Source organism: Strix aluco, chromosome 2 (genome assembly GCF_031877795.1).
Source record: "Strix aluco isolate bStrAlu1 chromosome 2, bStrAlu1.hap1, whole genome shotgun sequence".
In the NCBI taxonomy this organism is placed as follows: Eukaryota; Metazoa; Chordata; class Aves; order Strigiformes; family Strigidae; genus Strix; species Strix aluco.
The window spans coordinates 100169435-100186955 of NC_133932.1; the positions used below are offsets into that span (position 1 = coordinate 100169435).

Consider the following 17521-nt stretch of genomic DNA (forward strand, 5'->3'; position numbering starts at 1 on the left):
GTGGATGTATGACAAAGTGGCTGTGCACAATTCTGTCTAATACAAAATGTGCTAAGAAATGTCTAGTAGGATCATCTTTAGGTCAGATATGGCCAGTTATACCAAAAACAATTGACAGTTATCTGCCTAATATGTTTCAGAATGGAACACCCATACAGGAGGGAGAAAATCTATTTTCATATATATATTTACTTTTAAGGGAAAAACATATAAAAGCAACTGATCTGATTCTCTCTTCCTTTAATTTTAAGTCCATTACAGTTCTGTATCTGGCAGATACAAAGAACTGTTTAATCCCATCCTATGATGGGTTTGGAAGTACTGTGTAGTTAAAAAGAACTATTGCATCTCCCTTGTGTTGTTTCCAACAGAACAACTTATTGTTTATCGCTAGTAAGGTCCCATCATTACAGGTGTATCTAAATATTCTGGTTACTAATCAAAAGTAGTGATAAATAAATTTTACCTAATGTGTACAATGACATGTAAACAGAGAAAACAATGGAGAGTCTATAATACCAGTAGAGTGAACGTAATTTTTTTGCTAATTCTGATCAATATCTTGATGTTGAACTTCTGATGTTGCAGAATGGATGCTTCCTTTTACATAAAACACTTGATTTTGTTAGTACACAACAAGGGATTTCCTCATCTTAAGCTTTTTTTTTTTAAGTAATAATTTAAAGAATGCACAGAAACTATTCTTACTGCACCCACATCAAAAGAGGGTGAAAAGTATTACATCTTCATCATGCTAACTATATCTGTTCTAAATAGAGATGGTTTTGTAATCAGTTAATAGATAAAAGTAATACAGTAATTGAAAAGTGGAAAATGTATGGAAGAGATACCCATTATGAAATAATTTTCTGTCTTGTTGGCCAAAGACAATAATAAGAGATCTAAGGACTTGTCTCATGGCAGTAGTATGGAAAGTTGACTAAAGCTGTCAGGAAATACTCTTGCCTCTTACAGAAAGAGAAGAGTATTCAAGTACTCATGAATTCATTCCATAATTGAATATTATAACTTCACCCTTTATAAAAAGAATTTCCTGAGCAAATAGTCTCTACAGTTTCTCTGCTGTATATGTATTTTTGTTGCCTCTGCAGCCAACTTCTTCCTCCAGTGGAATTTTGTTAGAAGGTTGAAGCTCAAAATACCTGTGCCTTACACAGACAATGAAGTCTAAAGAGTAAAATATTCCTTCTGTTATGACTATGAATAGCAGCATTGCCCATGAACTTTAGGGTTAGGTAATTGATCAGACATCATAGTTTCAGCAAGACCAACAGCTACCCTGAAAGGGATGGCTGCAGTATTGTTGTCAGTCGTGCAGTTACTTGTATTTGATACCAAGGGGTTTTGAGCAGTAGTAAACAGGACCATGAAGCCACTGTCTCACATAGAAACAACATGCCCAGGTTTAACCTCAGCAAAAGATAGCTTTGGCAATCGCTGAGATTTAAAATTTTTGTTGTGTTCACTTGGAGATATTCCTATGCATAAATATCCCAGGCAGCCACTTCTGCAATTCCTTGAGGTTTTTCTTTCTTCCTCTGCCATTTATGGTTAGATTATGACTCTTCCAGGAAACTCCAGAACAGTGTGTAGTAGAAATTTGTTGGTTTTCTTCCCTTCCTTTGCAAGGTTTTTAAAATTACAGCTCTGTGCCAAAGAACGTAGAATTGTTAATTTAAAAAATAAAATTGCTAAATTTAATGGATACTGTAATTTTAAAATCTTTTTTTACTTCAAGGTTACCTAATTGCATCAGCAAGTGAATGGAATTCCCCTTGATCATCTGTTGAGTGAAGAGTTGATTTGGGGTTTTAAAATGGTCCAGTTATACTGCTTTTATTTATGCTGACAATTTTCATTCATTGTAATTAGTGTGTGAAATGTCAATTTTTTTTAATGTCTTTTTTCTTTCTCCCTAGCTGGGTTGAAAACTTTGGCCAAGAAGGGTTGGGGCTGCTGTTGGATGTTTTGGAAAGATTGGTTGAAACAAAAAAGTAAGGATGATTTCATATAAAATTGTCAGCTTTCCTTAATATGTAAACAGCATCTAATTACACTAAATTTTCTATTTATTCAGCCAGGACAAAGTTGTGAAAAGGAGTCAGCATAAGGTTATACAGTGTTTGAGAGCCTTCATGAATAATAAGGTATGGGATTTTATTTAATCTGGAAATTACTACAGTTCAGTCAGATAATGTACATGATCAGTGGGTATAAACCTCCAGTGCAATCTGGAGAAGCAGTGTGTTGGTCAGCTGTGGTTTGAAGTTCTTTCTGCTGCCACTTCCTCGCTGTGAAAATATACTCAGAGAATAGTGTAAACTTTTGATGCTCATGTATGCCCTTATAGAATAAGTGACCTGTTTTGGACTTTTCTCTTATGTAATTTTTTAAATTAAGTATTTGACAGTCTTAAATGCCATTTGAAATATTTACTTGAGGGAACTGTCACTGTCTTTTACTAGATATTTGATACAGTCATTTGGATTCCCTCCAACTCTCTTTACAACTGTTATTCTGTTGTTTAGTATGGACTGGAAAGAATTTTGGGAGAAGAGAGGAGCCTTTTGTTGCTGATCAAAGCAATTGATCCCAAGAAAACTAACATGATGACGGATATAGTTAAACTCCTTTCTGCAATGTGCATTGTTGGAGAAGAAAATATGTAAGTACTGTATTTAGTCAGAAATACTGAGATAATTTTACAATATCCAAAATTATAGTTATACCTGAATGAAATGCTAAAATTTTCAACTTGGGTTTGAAAATCATATCTGTACTATATTGTCAGTATTCAGAATACCTTCGTCTGTGATTTTTATTATGGTCATATCAACAAGAGTTTTCTTTTTGAAATGTGGAGGTACTGGTTAGATGAAATTATTATGCAGTCATTGTTTTGCTTAAAATTTTTTAGCATTGCTTTTAAGGTATCTTAACCACTGTAATCCAATAAGTCATTCTTTGGCTACAAAAGTCTCCAGAGAAAACAAGTAATGCTTAAACCTCCTAAATTTGTATGCATGAAATTGAGGCAGGTGAATACTTTGGCAACATGGCTCTTCAGAAAAAAATGAACAGCAAGGTTAAATGTCTTTCCTGAGTGAAATGGTTTACTTTCCTTACAGCCTTGAAAAAATTTTGGAAGCTATAACAGCAGCAGCAGAGGAAAGAAATGTTGATAGATTCTCTCCTATTGTAGAAGGTCTTCAGGATAATTCAGTTCAGCTGCAAGTAAGCAAATTTTTTTCACAAACCTCTGCAATGAGTAAAAATAAATTTATTCATTTTTCTGTATTGAACATTACAGAATTACAATAAAAAGGAGAAGGGATACTGTTTCAAATAAGGGTCAAATTTTGGAATGGTATTTAAAGTGCTATCTTTTAAAATGCATCGTGGGAAGATTCAGGTTGAGAAACACAGGAGTGTTGCAGGTTAATTTGTTGATTTCTATTCACCCAAATCTTACAGACTTTGGAGTTAATGTTATACTGCCTTTTAAAATAAAGCATTCAGGTGCAAAAATAGTATCTCATTTCTGGTGATATTTGCTGAAACCTAAAAAATAATAAGTTTTTTAGGCAACTGCTTTTTATAATTAATGTTTAAATCAGCAGGAAATCTGTCCCTTGTGCCCATTTTATGATTTCACAAAATTGTACCCGGAGAGCGAGGAAAGAAATCTTTCACCATAATTTCAATTTTCAATTTTTCTTCAGTTGGGTATAGAGAAAGACACAAAGTATTATAGTGCATTTGAATGATCATTAGAAATCATTGGTCCAAGAGTGTAAATATTAACTCGTATTGATTTTTATGTAATTCAGTTGAACTGAACGCTGGTCATAATTGTCATTCTTTGTGAATATTATAAAAATAGATGAATCTCAAGTTTGAAAGAATTGAGTGTATTACTCCACTGTCACCTTTTGTATTAAATAGTCCATGTCTGACAGTAAAGATTGCTGTTGGTTTCATCTGTCTAACAGAAAAGCTAGCCATAAAGAAATATTTGAAGCTGAAGAGTCATTTGTTGTTGAATTATGCAGGTAATGATGGGATTCTCTTTTGAAAAATTGTACCTTCTTTCTTACTTTTTCTATTTTATAATCATAGAATGGTTTGGGTTGGAAGGGACCTTAAAGATCATCTAGTTCCAACCCCCCTGCCATGGGCAGGAACACCTTCCACTAGACCAGGTTGCTCAAAGCCCTGTCCAACCTGGCCTTGAACACTGCCAGGGAGGGGGCAGGCACAGCTTCTCAGGATACGATTGGCTTTCTTGTCTGCAAGCACACATTGCTGGCTGATATCTCATTTTTCATCTGTGACTACCCTGAGGTCTTTCTCTAAAGGGCTGCTCTCAATCTCTTAGTTACTCAGTCTGCACTGATACTGGTGATTTCCCCAACCCAGATGCAGGATGTTGCACTTGGCCTTGTTGAACTTCATGAGGTTCACATGGGCCCAGCTCTCCAGCTTGTCAAGGTCCCTCTGGATGGCATCTCTTGATGCTCCCATCTTCAGCTTCCTATTGTGTGATTTCATGCCTCTTCATTCTAGAATAGAGCTTTTTACAGTTATAATTACTTATTTGCCTTTTTTATTTGTAGACTGAGTAAGTTGCTTTCTAACCCTTTTTAGTAGTCTAGATATTAGTTCATAGTATAACTTGTTGAATAAACAGTCATCTTTTTTACCCAGTATTGTGAAAATCACTACTAAAATACTTTGTTTTCTGACATACATTCTAGAATACACATTCTAGGAGTGCTAAACTGAGGTAAAGGGAATATCATACAAAAGATGAAGGAGACAGAAAATTACTATCCAGCATAAAGTCAGTTAAACTCAGTTGCTTCGATTTGACAAAGAAGGTTGATTCCTGTTTGTTTGTTTTTTGTTGTAGTGTGCATAGGTATCTCCGTGTTCTCTGTCCTGAGCAAGAGATCCAATAGCAAGATAGTTTTTTCTTTTCTTTAAATCTTGCTGTTGTAGCCATGGTGGGAATTGGTTACTGTGAGAGGACAAATTCAGCTTTGAATTGCTGCTCAGTTTTCTGGCAGTAGTCATGATGTAATTTGCCAGGTGAGGTGATAATTGAGGGAAAGATGATCCTCTAATTTGAATCTTTTTTTTTTTACTTTTGTAAATTTTTTTTTATCTCAGCATGGATTTAATACACTGAGTTAAAAAGTTTTGAATGAAAACCCAATCAAAGAATTTATGGATTCTCTAGTTCCTTCCTTTGCTTCAACCTTGAAGATTTCTAAATGCCTGTAATGCATATTGCATTTCATTACCAATGATGATAGTCAAAGTTGCTTAGGAACCTCAGACAGTCAACTTCAGAGTCAAGTAGGCTCTCCCCCTGCAATAATTTTTATTGGCTGGAAATGAAGGATATTTTGTTTGTTCTTATATTTCACTTGTTGGTTTTCAAAAGTGTATCAGGTTGATATTGGCTTCACATAGAAGATGTTAATTCCAGTTTAGTGCAGAAAGATTTGTCTCTTTTTTTCTTATTTTTTCTTCCCCCCCCCCCATTTGTGTCTTTTGGTAATGCTTTAAAAATCATAATAATTACCTGTAAGAGTCAAAAAGGAGACCTTATGAGGGCAAGGCTGGTGCGGGGCTGGAAACAGGCTGTAAGGAGAACTGTAGAATAATAAGTTTTTTTTTCTTTGAGCAGTGGCTGGGGGGCTTTGTGTAAGACTCAGCCTACAGTTAAGATTAGCAAGGAGAGGGAGAAAAAGCTTTGAGCTCCAGTTCTGGTGACACGGGAAAGGGACTGCAGAACAAAAGTGTGGACTGTAAGACATCAATTTTCCTGTTTTCCAAGGCTCTTGAGTCTGCATTTTCCAGACTGGATGTAAATTTCTTGTAGCGGCAGATCCTTACCTTAGTTTTTTTTCCAGAATCATTGCAGTTCTTCAGTATCAAATTGAAATGTATGATCTCATACATTTCTGTTCTCGTCTGGGGTCTCTGTTTCATTTAGATTTCAAGATGAATAACATTCAGTTAACAAGTTCCTATTCAGTATGACTTCTACTTCATATTTTAGCATCCTTGAGGTAGTAGGCAGTATGAATTTGGGCCAGACATGAAAGCTTGGGCATGTCAGACATTCAGGACAGTGTAACATTTTGCTCACTGCATATAGGGCTTTTTTTGTTTGCATGTTTTTTAGTCCTTGGTTATTTTACTTGCTTGGTTTACTTCGATATTGGGTCATGATATAAGTAAAAAAAATTTGTTCTTATTTCATCAACCTGAAAAACAAAAATATGAAAAGTTTGATGATTTTCTGTTATTTTTATTGTTTTAGTATAATCAATAAGGTAAAAAAATAGATAATATAAAGAAAATTTTATTCATAAATATAATCAAAGAATTAAAAAAATATCCAAATGCAGAAATTAGTTTTAATGTTAAATAATAGTAGTTCAGTGTCTCTTTATATTAGTTTAGCAGCCTTCTTCTATCTTTGGCATGAATATAGATATCAATAAAACTATTTTGATTTAGTAAGGAGAAGTGCTTTAGATTATGGAAACTGTATTTCTCAATTTCAGGATATTGTATCTAACTTTAGAGATTTTTAAGAGCCTGTATTTGCTACAGAGCATATAAGGGATTGACAATTTCCAGGTCCATCACAGCACTTCTGTGAGATGCCTAAACCTTAATATTATGAAGAGCAGTACTTCTCTGACTATTCTTTACTAGTTTATAGATATTCAGAGTCCTGAAATTAACAGCAGTTTGTGTTGAGCATTAGGCTTCCAAATGTGATCCTGAATTTTCAGAAGTTGCATATATTTGCATGAATGTAGATTTAATAAGGGGAAAAACACTTTGTATAACTCCTTTTTCTATACAGTTCAGAAAGCATGTGAAAACTGCCTTAAAAGCAGCCCCTTACTTTGTTTGAAGCAGCAGGTAAATTAAATTAATCCTATGTACTTCTCCCTTTACCCATGATGCGTACACACATGTGCATTTTGTCCATTTCCCCTTTTTAATAATTAAGTTTATAAGGGCCTTTCTAAATCTATAAATATGCCTTGCAGATTAAACTGAAGGTGAACAGATAGGAGCTTTTTTGCATCAACATCTGGGAATAGGCTTCAGAAATTATAATCCCTTGTGAACTGTTGTTGGTAAGCAGCCCCTTTAAGAAATAGGTAGATACCAATATTAATGGTAGTTGAGACAGTTGATACGCAGGGGAAAAAGGTCGTAGCTGATTATCTCTAACCATTTAGATCTGTCTTATAAACATGAGCACTTCCATATTCACTGTTTACAGCAATGCTCAACTCCGTTAGTGAGATACCACTGATGAGGTAAACTGAATCAGTGCAGAAAACTTCAGCTGAGTTAACTGTGCCATAACAACTTTTATTTTTCTAGGACTACTCTTCAGATATTAAACAAGTACTTTTCTACTAGTTATGCCTTCTCATGATTGTGCTACACCTCCATTTGGTATATTTTTTTTAATCCTCTGATATAGAAGACAGGAGCATTGTTAAAACTGAGAATTTACTCTAAATGTTACAATTGCAATACTTACGCTAAATATATTAATTTGGCTTTGCTAAGAGTGTTACCTCAAAGTTTCAGAAAGTAGGTAACATTTTGCTGTTTCATTTGCTGTATTTTATGTAGACATGGAAACTTTTAATGGAAGTTCTTTTTTTGTTTTTTTTTTTTAGTTAAACTTCCATTTGAACACATTCTTTCCACTAAAAGGCTTTTTTTTCTTTTTTCAGACTCCACAAATGGTTGCTAGATTTCTTTTTTAAGACCAGAAAAATCAAGGTTCCTCATGTGAATCAGCTGTAAACTTTTATAACAACGACATTGACCTGGTGGTTAATTTGACAGTGTTTTAATGAGACGAAAGTTTACAGTTGTCAGTTAGTTGGCGTAGTTGCCTTGATTATCTGCTTGATATATGTAGGCTTGCTTTGTGGCAGTTCAATTTGACACTAACAACTGACCTTTTCAATTTCAAATTGACTAACATTTCTGTTACCTGAAGGCTGAATATATAAAAGGCCTCAATATGATGATTTTTGTATTTTTAGTGAAAACTCTGTATCTACTACTTGCATTTGTTTCAACAAAGGATATTCTCCCTTTTATCTTTCATAAAATCCCAAATTATGGAAAACATACTTAAATGTTTTTGGCTCATGACAAGGTCTTAGTTTGAGAATATAACTACAGCCAGGAGTAATACTGAATTTCTGGTTTTGTTAAATGTAGTTTAACATCTTAAGCCTCTGCTCAAGAAAATGCATACAAAGAAAATCTGGTACCTTGTATGTACTTATGATGACAACTGAAAAAAACTAATAGTTTGGTTGTTCAAGCCATGGAGTCAGGAAATACAGCTCTTCTGACACAGCCCATTTTGATGTATTTAAGACAATGTTAAAAACAACAACAAAAAAAATGTGTGTTGCCCAGTTCTTTTCATTCTTCTTATAGAATGAAATGAATGCTTCTACTTTCTAATCATCATCTTTCATCACTGTTCCTCAAGCAGGCAGTTTAACTAATGGAAGAGTGCTGTTCTTCTGTACAATTCTAGTTGCAGATGCCAGCTTCTTCTAATTTCCAGTTTAGAACTGAGAAAAGATACAATGTTAAAGCAAGTTCCTGAAAAATGAGCACTGATCATCCCTATGGAAACTTGCAGATGTTTCTTGCCTGTCCTAGGAGAAGTGTTTTTGTGACAAAGTAAACTGCCTTATCTATTCATTGTTAGCATCACCCTCAGTATTTTCAGTTGTCAGGGAAAGCCATTTCATCTTTCTTTTTCATCTGAGAATGTGAGATGATATGGACTGTGATATTTTGGTTAGGTTGATGGTTCTTGATTGTTCTGTGCTAATGAGTTGATGATTCTTAGTTGTCATGTGCTAATGAGATCCTTTCCATAACTGCGTAATAGGATGAATAAGAGCAAAACTCGCTTTATCTAAACGTAGAGACTGACGATAAGTATTTAAGATCCATGTAAATGTACGTGCATGTGGATGGTACATCTCCAAGTCATTACTAAGAATTTTTTGTCATTAACAATTGATGGACGTCAATATAGTGTCCCTACCAAAGCCAAATTTACAAAGTCAGTTCAATACTGGCAAGCAGAATTTAACTAAATATGTATCATCTTTACAGCCTTCTACAAGGGCATACTTGCAGTAAGAGTAAGGAAAGTGAAGTAGACAATCTTACTGCAGTTCCTCTTATTCAGATGAATAAGATATGACATAAGATGATACCATATAGTTAGTATTGATTGTCTTGTCTATGCAAGGAAAAAGCTGCTCTGAGCTGCTGAGATATACCTGACAGTTTCCACCAGAAAAGGACTAAGTATGTTCTGTCGGGTCTTCAATGGGGAAAAATTCAAGTTTAAAATACAGACTGTGGAATCCTCAGGCAATGCATCCTGTAACTTAATAGTCATCACCAGTTAGAATCACAGAGGATTAAAATTTGAGAGAGAGTATATCTGATCTCATTGGTCTAGTTTCTCATGGAGGAAAGCATTAAAAATTTTGACTTTCCAGGTGAACTGTGTCATCATCTGTGGAAAGTTGAAGAAGGATGCATCTAACTAGACTGCCACATGAAGTGAAAGATTTGCTCTTGGCTTTTCCCTGAAGAAAGGAAAGTGCCTCTGCATGCCTTCACTGCCTGCCTGTTGTAAACAGCAGGATACTCTCAAGATGTAATTACTGTCTGGGTTAGAGGTGCCCCTCAGGAAAGAACTTAGAAATTGCAGTGTTCAACACTACAACAGAATTTTGGAAGGTACACCAGAGAGCTGTGTATTACCATATGCCTTTCAATGTTAGAGCCTAAAATAATTTCACTTCTTCAGGGATCTTCTCAAGGGCAGATTGACAAATGCTTCCACCTACAGAATCTACAGCTCTTCATGAGTTGGTTTTAGATATAGCACATTTGCCCAGAATGTTTTGCTCACAGTGAATTCTGCCTTCCTAGGAAGCTAATTTATCTGTCTTCACTAAACCTCATACTACCTCAGCAGAAGTACTTTTTAATTTATGGAAGAGGAGACATCTTTTTTTAGTGTGGACACAGCTTTCCCACCTTGTGTCCATGGCTGAAAATTGAAAAGGCTGTCAGTCTGTTTACAGAATCTTGTCCAAGGTGATTGAGTGTAAGAGAATGCAGTTAGGACCCACTCACCTGGAGTGCAAGGAGTTACTGATTGTTCTGTGTCCCAAGAGTTGACACTTATAGAGCTGTCAACTGGAGTGTCACATGCATTTTCCTTAAGTGTTACATACTTTGAGAATTGTCAAGGAATATGTTTAATTTTGGGATAATTGTTCTTTAATTTTTTCTTTATTAGGAACACTGAAGACAAATAATTATGAGTGGATACTCCTTGGAAACATGTGTAGTATGAATGTATGTGGATACAAGCACTTGAAGGGAAGAGTTACTTACCTGTAGCTTCCTTTCATCCTTAAGAAGTTCTTTCAACTCTCTGGACTCTGTTTTCTCTTTGGTCTGACCCTTTATTAGCAGCATTAGAGGCTGGATGGACTCTTTGTAGAAGAAATTACCACATCTGTTACTTCTACTTCATTTCTTTGATTAGTAGCCACACTGCAGAAACAGAAAACAAATTCTTTGTTTGACTACTGTTAGATTTGAAGTCAACAGTGCTTTCTGGTAGTTTAATAATTCTAAATACCAATCTGTATTTGAATGTTCAGGATTTAAGGATGTTGCTATGATTTAACACTACTTTAAGATGAGAAAGTCATACAGGTTTAGAAATACTGGATTATCTTTGTAATTTTTTTTAAAAAAATGACAGACTTCACTTTTTGTTTTTCTGAGGCATTTTTGTGGTTGAGACTTTTTTCCTAAACAAATAGACATGGATGGAGGTAAAATATCAGACTTACTTAAAACTTTGTAGATTGGGAACAAATGAGCTTTCTAAGTAAGTGGCAGATCTTTCTCTTTAGCAATGTAAGACACTGAATAGGATTTAGTCTGCAAGTAAGCCAGCCCATCAAGCGTTTGAGCTAGATGTCTAAACCCTCATGTAACCAATGGAAATCCAAGGCTAAATTTAATTGCCCACAATTGAAGTTCAAATGTCATTTCAGATGCCTTTGTAGATATGATGTGGTTCCTTTAGGAGATTCCCACCCTTCTGGATTGGCACTTGTAAGCCAGATGGGACACAGTGCAGCAGCTGTAATGGTAGTCTGTATACTATGTGTTAATGTTTAAGGTGATGAATTGGGTCCCTAGTCAGTAAAGACAATGAATCGTAGAGTACCCTGAACACTCCATGTGTGTTATAAAGAAGATCTTTTAGACTCTAGAATCTTAAAGAAGAGCTTTAAAGAGGAACCTAGTAGACTACTGATGAACAAGAATGGGAATTTAGCTATGCATATAGCTACATGTAGATATCTGTCTACATATAAGCATTTAAATGGAGGTAACCGAAGCTTGAACTGTGTTGTCTTGGAAACCTGTCAAGAATTCTGTTTGAGTTTATTCCTGTGCCTTACGCAGACACTAACTGAACTAAGCTTGCTACCTTTTTAAATTGACTTACTGTCAAACATTGGGTAATATTAATATACTGGTTTTCCAACTGCAAAGTTTAGGATAGCAAAAACTTTCCTTGCTCTTGAATATTCCCTGGGTTATTGGTTAAAACTGCCTTTTAATAAGCCGCTCAGATGCTGTTCATCAAGTTCAAGAGGGGTATTTTTCTCTTTCTCCTGGTTTTGGCATGTTCCCCCAAAATCTAACTTTCCAGACTGCACTGTTACTAAACATTCACAAGCTTGTTTCCTCATCTTCATAGAATTTGACACATTTCTCCTTATGGATTTTAGGTTCGCTAAACAGATCTATCTTGCTGCAATCTACTTCTAAGTGAATGAACTAATTGTGATCACGTGTCATTTAAGTATTATATGGTAATTGCTAAATACTGAATTATAGTTTCATGTGGAGCATGTTTTAAATGTTTGTGATGAAGTAACAGGTTCTTGCTGTTGTCTTTATCATTAGTCCTTTTTAACTTTTAAAATTTTTTTTAAGTTTTCATGAAGCAAATTACTCAAAGGTAGATTTCTAAGCAATGCCTTGCTTATACAAGAGGAAGCAAATGTAAGTTTAACCTTTTCTCATTCTGCATTTTGGAGACTTCTCTTTGGAATTTTCACTATTACTTTGTCTTTGTATTCCTATAGAAATAGTTTGCTAACATAATCCAGTAGATATCCATCTTGTTTATTCCAGGAAAGCTAAAGTATGTTCTGGTTATGAACTGCAATCGAATTCCCACTTAATCAAATTTGACTTAAGTACTAGAATAACAGTATTTTTTACTGATGTATTTCTTGCTTTTCATTGTCATATCTTGTCTCTGTTCTATTTGAATAGCACATGTGCACATGTGTCTTCCTGATTTGGCAAATTAAAAGTAAATACCTTTATTTTTAACAGCAGTTACACCTGTAGACATCTTTTCATCTAAATTGCATTGCTATCTCAAACAAAAAACTGTAGTTTGCTCTTGATCAGGATTTTCACAGTAGTGTACTTTGTTCAGTCGCTGCCTCTTTATTGATAGTTTAAATCAAGTGTGGTAAATGCTTATTCCTTGCTTAGCAATCCAATTCACATAAAGTTTTGCATTAAAATATACTGTTTTAAATTGCTCATAACAAGGACAGAGGTTCCAATTCTGATGTATTCATACAACATCGAGTATGACTTTATTTGAAACATAAATGTAACCTTTGCATACTGTACTTTATTACTGACTGTATGATAGTGTTGTCCAATGAAGTCTACAGTCATTGAAATGCCTCACTGATGTTAACAGGAGTACAGGTGTTGGTGGCATCTGTCAATGTACTGAATTACTGGTTTTGAATGGCAGAGCTAATTGAATCAAGAAGATGCAATTGAGTGAAATACTCAGTACTCCAGAGAGAAGCTGGTGATGGTATAACAGGTTTCAATTAAATAAACTCAAAATTAGGGGAAGTAAAAATTTTCATCACAGCTGCTGAAGAAAAGTACAAATACTGATAAAGTGGATGGTTTGGTAAAGTGGACTCATACTAAAACAAATACAAAAAGGTTTAAGAATGAAGAATACAGCCCATACTTAGATAATAAGAGAATATATTCTGTAAGGTATTGTTCTAAATTTTAACTGTTTTGGTTGCCGGCATTTTCTACTATTTGTGGCATACGAATTACAGATGTGGCTGATCAGATTCTCCACCACATTGTGACACTGCAACTTGTGCAGTTTGTGGGCCTATAGAATACACCTTATGTTAGAAGCCAGTAATTTGTTCTTAGTCTAAATGTAGTCTTAATGGTCTAATCCAATTACTCTCAGTAGTGCTAACACATGTGTCTGCTTGCATCCCATGCCTCTACTTTTTCTATGCTGCATTTTATTTAGGCTTATATTTCTATCTGCTAGTTATGTAGAAATGTATGTAATGGTAAACTTTGTGCCACAAACTTATAGAAGGCTAAGCAAATTCTAAAACTAGTGGGGTAATTCTGTTACTAGACAAATCCTATTGTAGCTAAATAAACCAAAACAGAGCTCTAGATAGGCAAGCCAGGTCTCTGTAAAGCCTAAGTCTGGAAGCATATGGTGTTAGCTTAATACAAAGCCTGTAGCCTGTTACTAGCAAAAATAACTGGGTTCCAAGGCCACATGTTCTGAACAAGATTGTAAAGGACGTGACAGACAAATACTGAATATGAGGAGCTTTTTTAGTGCCCAGAAATACTTTGTGCATCAGGAGAGTCTTAATTTCTCTATTGGGTGCTGTTAAAATAGTTATTGGAAGGTTTTATTCAGTCCACTTTTGAAAAGTTAACTAGGCACCTTAGATGGTTTTAAAATTTTTGTTGTGTGGGGTTTGACTGTAAGTAAGTCTAAGGGTCTCTTTTTATTTATCTTTTGTTATTTGTAGTTTCCTTTTTTGAGGTTAGCACCACTGTGTTGCCTAGTATAGAGTAATGCTTCAGCAGTAACAAACAAATATTAGTTTAACTCTTAGAAACAGTACATGCACAGAAACAGGCTTCAGGAGTAATACAAAGGTTTTATTGGGATTTGTTTGAAGTCAATGAATGATGAGTTATCTAAGTCATATTTTCTTCTAGGTTTCTAAAATACTATAGGTATACATACAGAATCAAATTGCATAAAATTAGGGAAATAACAGATTTCAGGGAGGAGAAGTGTCATAAAAATTGTTCTGACAGGCACTACAAAGATGAAGAATCCACTGTGACAGTTAAAGCCCCAAATTGTTATCAGTTCAGCAGATTTCCAAGTGGGTTGTTCAGAGAATAAGTTGAGGATTTTTTCTTTCTTATAACTTCAAAGAAGCCCCAAATCTGAAAGATCTTTCTCAAGGGAATGTATTTTATTTAAGACAGAATGGTCAAGGTTGTGGTCCTGTTACCTGTATTCCTATTTAACTGAGTTCTTTTAAAATTGACTGCTACTACTGAGTGCCAATACCTTTCTGAAAGAAAACATACCATACATATATTCTCTTTAATATGTGTAGGATTTTTATTGTTAACTTATTAGGTGATGGTCTAATTGATCTCACTGAAAGAATATGGAGAAAGGACAGGAACAGGCTTTCATTGCCTTGCAGTTTCTAGCATTATAAGTGGTTTATTGTTTATTTAATTTTTTTATTGATTTTTTTTACGTTACACACTTTGCTAGCATAAAATAAAAAGATGGACTTACAGCAAGGAGAAAAAAAAGTACCAGGAAAACATTACTTCACCAGAAATTAATAAAGTCAAATAATTTTTGAACCCTAAAAGCTTTTTTTAAAAAAGAAACTTAAACATCAAATTTAATGCTATTTTGTAGTATTTTGCTATTTGGCTACTTAACATACTGTTTTCTAAATTTTTCTGAATGGTTTTGACATTTTACAAACTTTTTTTATTTTTTGAAGTCCAGACTTAGGCCAATCAGAGCTTTCTTGCCAGCTCCTTGAGCCCTTCAAACAAGTTTTATGGCTTTATTAAAAGGGACTTTGCCTTACAAAGCCATGTTGCATTTATTCATACTGTCTATTTATTTGTGTTGCATTTTTTTCATGTTACTGATTAATTTTGTTCTCTAAAGTCAGTCTTACCAGTCTGTAGTTGTCCAGATCATCCTGAAAATGTCCCTATAAATATCAATATAATTTCTCCCATCTTCCTTTTCTTGGGTGTCAATGTGCTTTTCAGTAAGAACTTGAATGAAATAGCATGTACTAAAGCTTTGTCTTCAATTTTCTCCAAAACTTTGAATGTTTGAAGGGTGAATACACTTGTGACTTCTCATTGTTGGCTTTGTTCTTGAAGTTCTTCTGCCAACTCCTGAACCTGCTTGTGTCTCTCTTCTACTTTGGGAACTCCTTTCACACACCAGTAGAACATTTGATGAAGTGTTGCTGTGGCCTTTGTTTTCTTTGGGTACTCCTTTCACTGTGATCTTTTACCGATCCTGCAGTTTTTCTGGTTGTCTTCCTCCTTTTGTTATCTTCAAGGAAAAAGATGTATTATTCATAGATGCTTTTTGCAAGTTGTTCCTCAAACTCTTTTTCTTTTGATCTGTTTTAATACAGCTTCATGTTCAATCAGCTGAAGCTTTAATTTTTATTTTACCCCCACTTGTGTTGTTTTATTTTGTTTAGATATTATAACAAATAATTATTGTCTAAGACTGGAGTAAGTTACAGAAGTCTATCAACATTTTTATGCAGTTGATTTAAATAATTTAATTTAGTGTGCTTTGTCCTATTGATGTCAAAGTAAAAGCAACAGTTTTCTTTATTATGCTAATTTAGGTATGTGCATGTACTGAGTTTCATAGAAGTTCTGATGGACTAGAACTTAATTTCAGCTCTTCACTCAAGTAAGAGGAAGGAGCAAAGCTTATTCTGTCCTCCTATTACTTTGCATCATCAATAGCTTTAAAACAGGATGTTGTATGATGAAGCAATATAGAATAGATGCTGTCATGGCAGCATTTCTCCAGGAGAGGTGTTGGATGGGTTAGTATAGTGGTTCCAACCACACCATGCCACGCGTCCTCCCTTGAGCATCCTTGTCCTCTTGGGCATCTCTGGAAGTTGGAGAGATGGTCCCAACTCCTGGCACAGAGCTGTGGGGCCCTTGTAGTTCTCTCTCCAAGTGACTCCAAATACCATAATTTACGGGATTGACCTCAATGTTTGCATAGGTGTTTCCCTCACAACTTCTCTTCCTCCTCTCAGGTTCCCCTTCTTAAATATTTTATCAGAGGGGCATAGCCACCATCACTAATTGGCTCAGCCTTGGCCAGAGGTGGGTCTGACTGGGAGCAGGGGGAGCTTCAAGAAGCTTCTCAGAGGAGCCATTGCTGTAGCCCCCTCCTCTGCTACCAAAACTCCACCACACACAAACCCACCACACATACTTGCAATCCTTGCAGTAGGATAAATGTAGGATCATCGCTGTAGTCTGTGTTATCATTTAATCTTAGCAAGTTTCTCTTAGAAACCTAAGGGGTGCTGCTGTTTCTTACAGTCTATGTCAAGGCTGCTAGGCCATCCAGTTCTGGTGACCATATGTAAATTCAGTGCTATGAATTATTCGTACTTTGAAGATGGCTGATACCGTATGTTCCCAATATCACCTTTTGCCTGACCACAGCATAATACATCATCACTTTCCAGATGATAAAAGGCTTTACAACAAAGGGAACCAGATTGCTTTATTTGTTTACATAGTATATTAGGCCAGAAGACAATCCTAATTGACTTGTGCTTTTAGAAGCACCTTAAAATGCTGGAAATACATGAATAACATATTTCCTGTGCATTGAAGCAATATGTGAAAACAATAAAGTGGGTGAGAAAAGGAAATAATGGCTGCTGTCATCCTTATTTATGATTAATAATAAGCTGTGATTGTTCTAAAGGCTTGTGAATCTGGACAGTGAATTCCTGCTGCTCCTTGCTATGGGTTTTCAAGATGAATGTCTTGATTCTTCAGAAGAGAGACTACTCACTAGTTGACCTGATGCTTGCTTTTGAGCTGAATTACTGGTTCCCATGAAGTATTCTATGACACTCAGTATGTTTAAAGAGGGAAGATTTTTAAAAAGAAGGGGGAAAAGCATATTCTGTTTTTCAGGCTCAGTTTAGTTTAATAAGCATTCTGTCTTCTAATATGTTTTCCACTATTCACACAGACTTTAGTCTTCACAATTTCTATTATGTCACTTTTATATGTATCTATAGATAAATGTGTATTTACATTGATTTTTATGTGTTGACAGTTATGCTTGTCAAGGTATTTACTACCTGGTAAAGTTCACTTACTAAAGGAACTTGCTATTTATTAAATGGCAGAATTCAAT

General features: G+C 35.1%; 1 protein-coding gene across 2 annotated transcripts in view; it reads left to right on the forward strand.

Annotated features, from left to right (window-relative positions):
- Positions 1-17521, forward strand: part of DIAPH3 (diaphanous related formin 3) — a 256020-nt gene that overhangs the window by 44695 nt on the left and 193804 nt on the right. For both annotated transcript variants that reach the window (XM_074815569.1, XM_074815570.1), the window contains exons 6-9: positions 1941-2015; positions 2099-2168; positions 2550-2686; positions 3150-3255. In XM_074815569.1, the coding sequence (XP_074671670.1) occupies positions 1941-2015; positions 2099-2168; positions 2550-2686; positions 3150-3255 (388 nt within the window). The remainder of the gene's footprint in view (positions 1-1940; positions 2016-2098; positions 2169-2549; positions 2687-3149; positions 3256-17521) is intronic.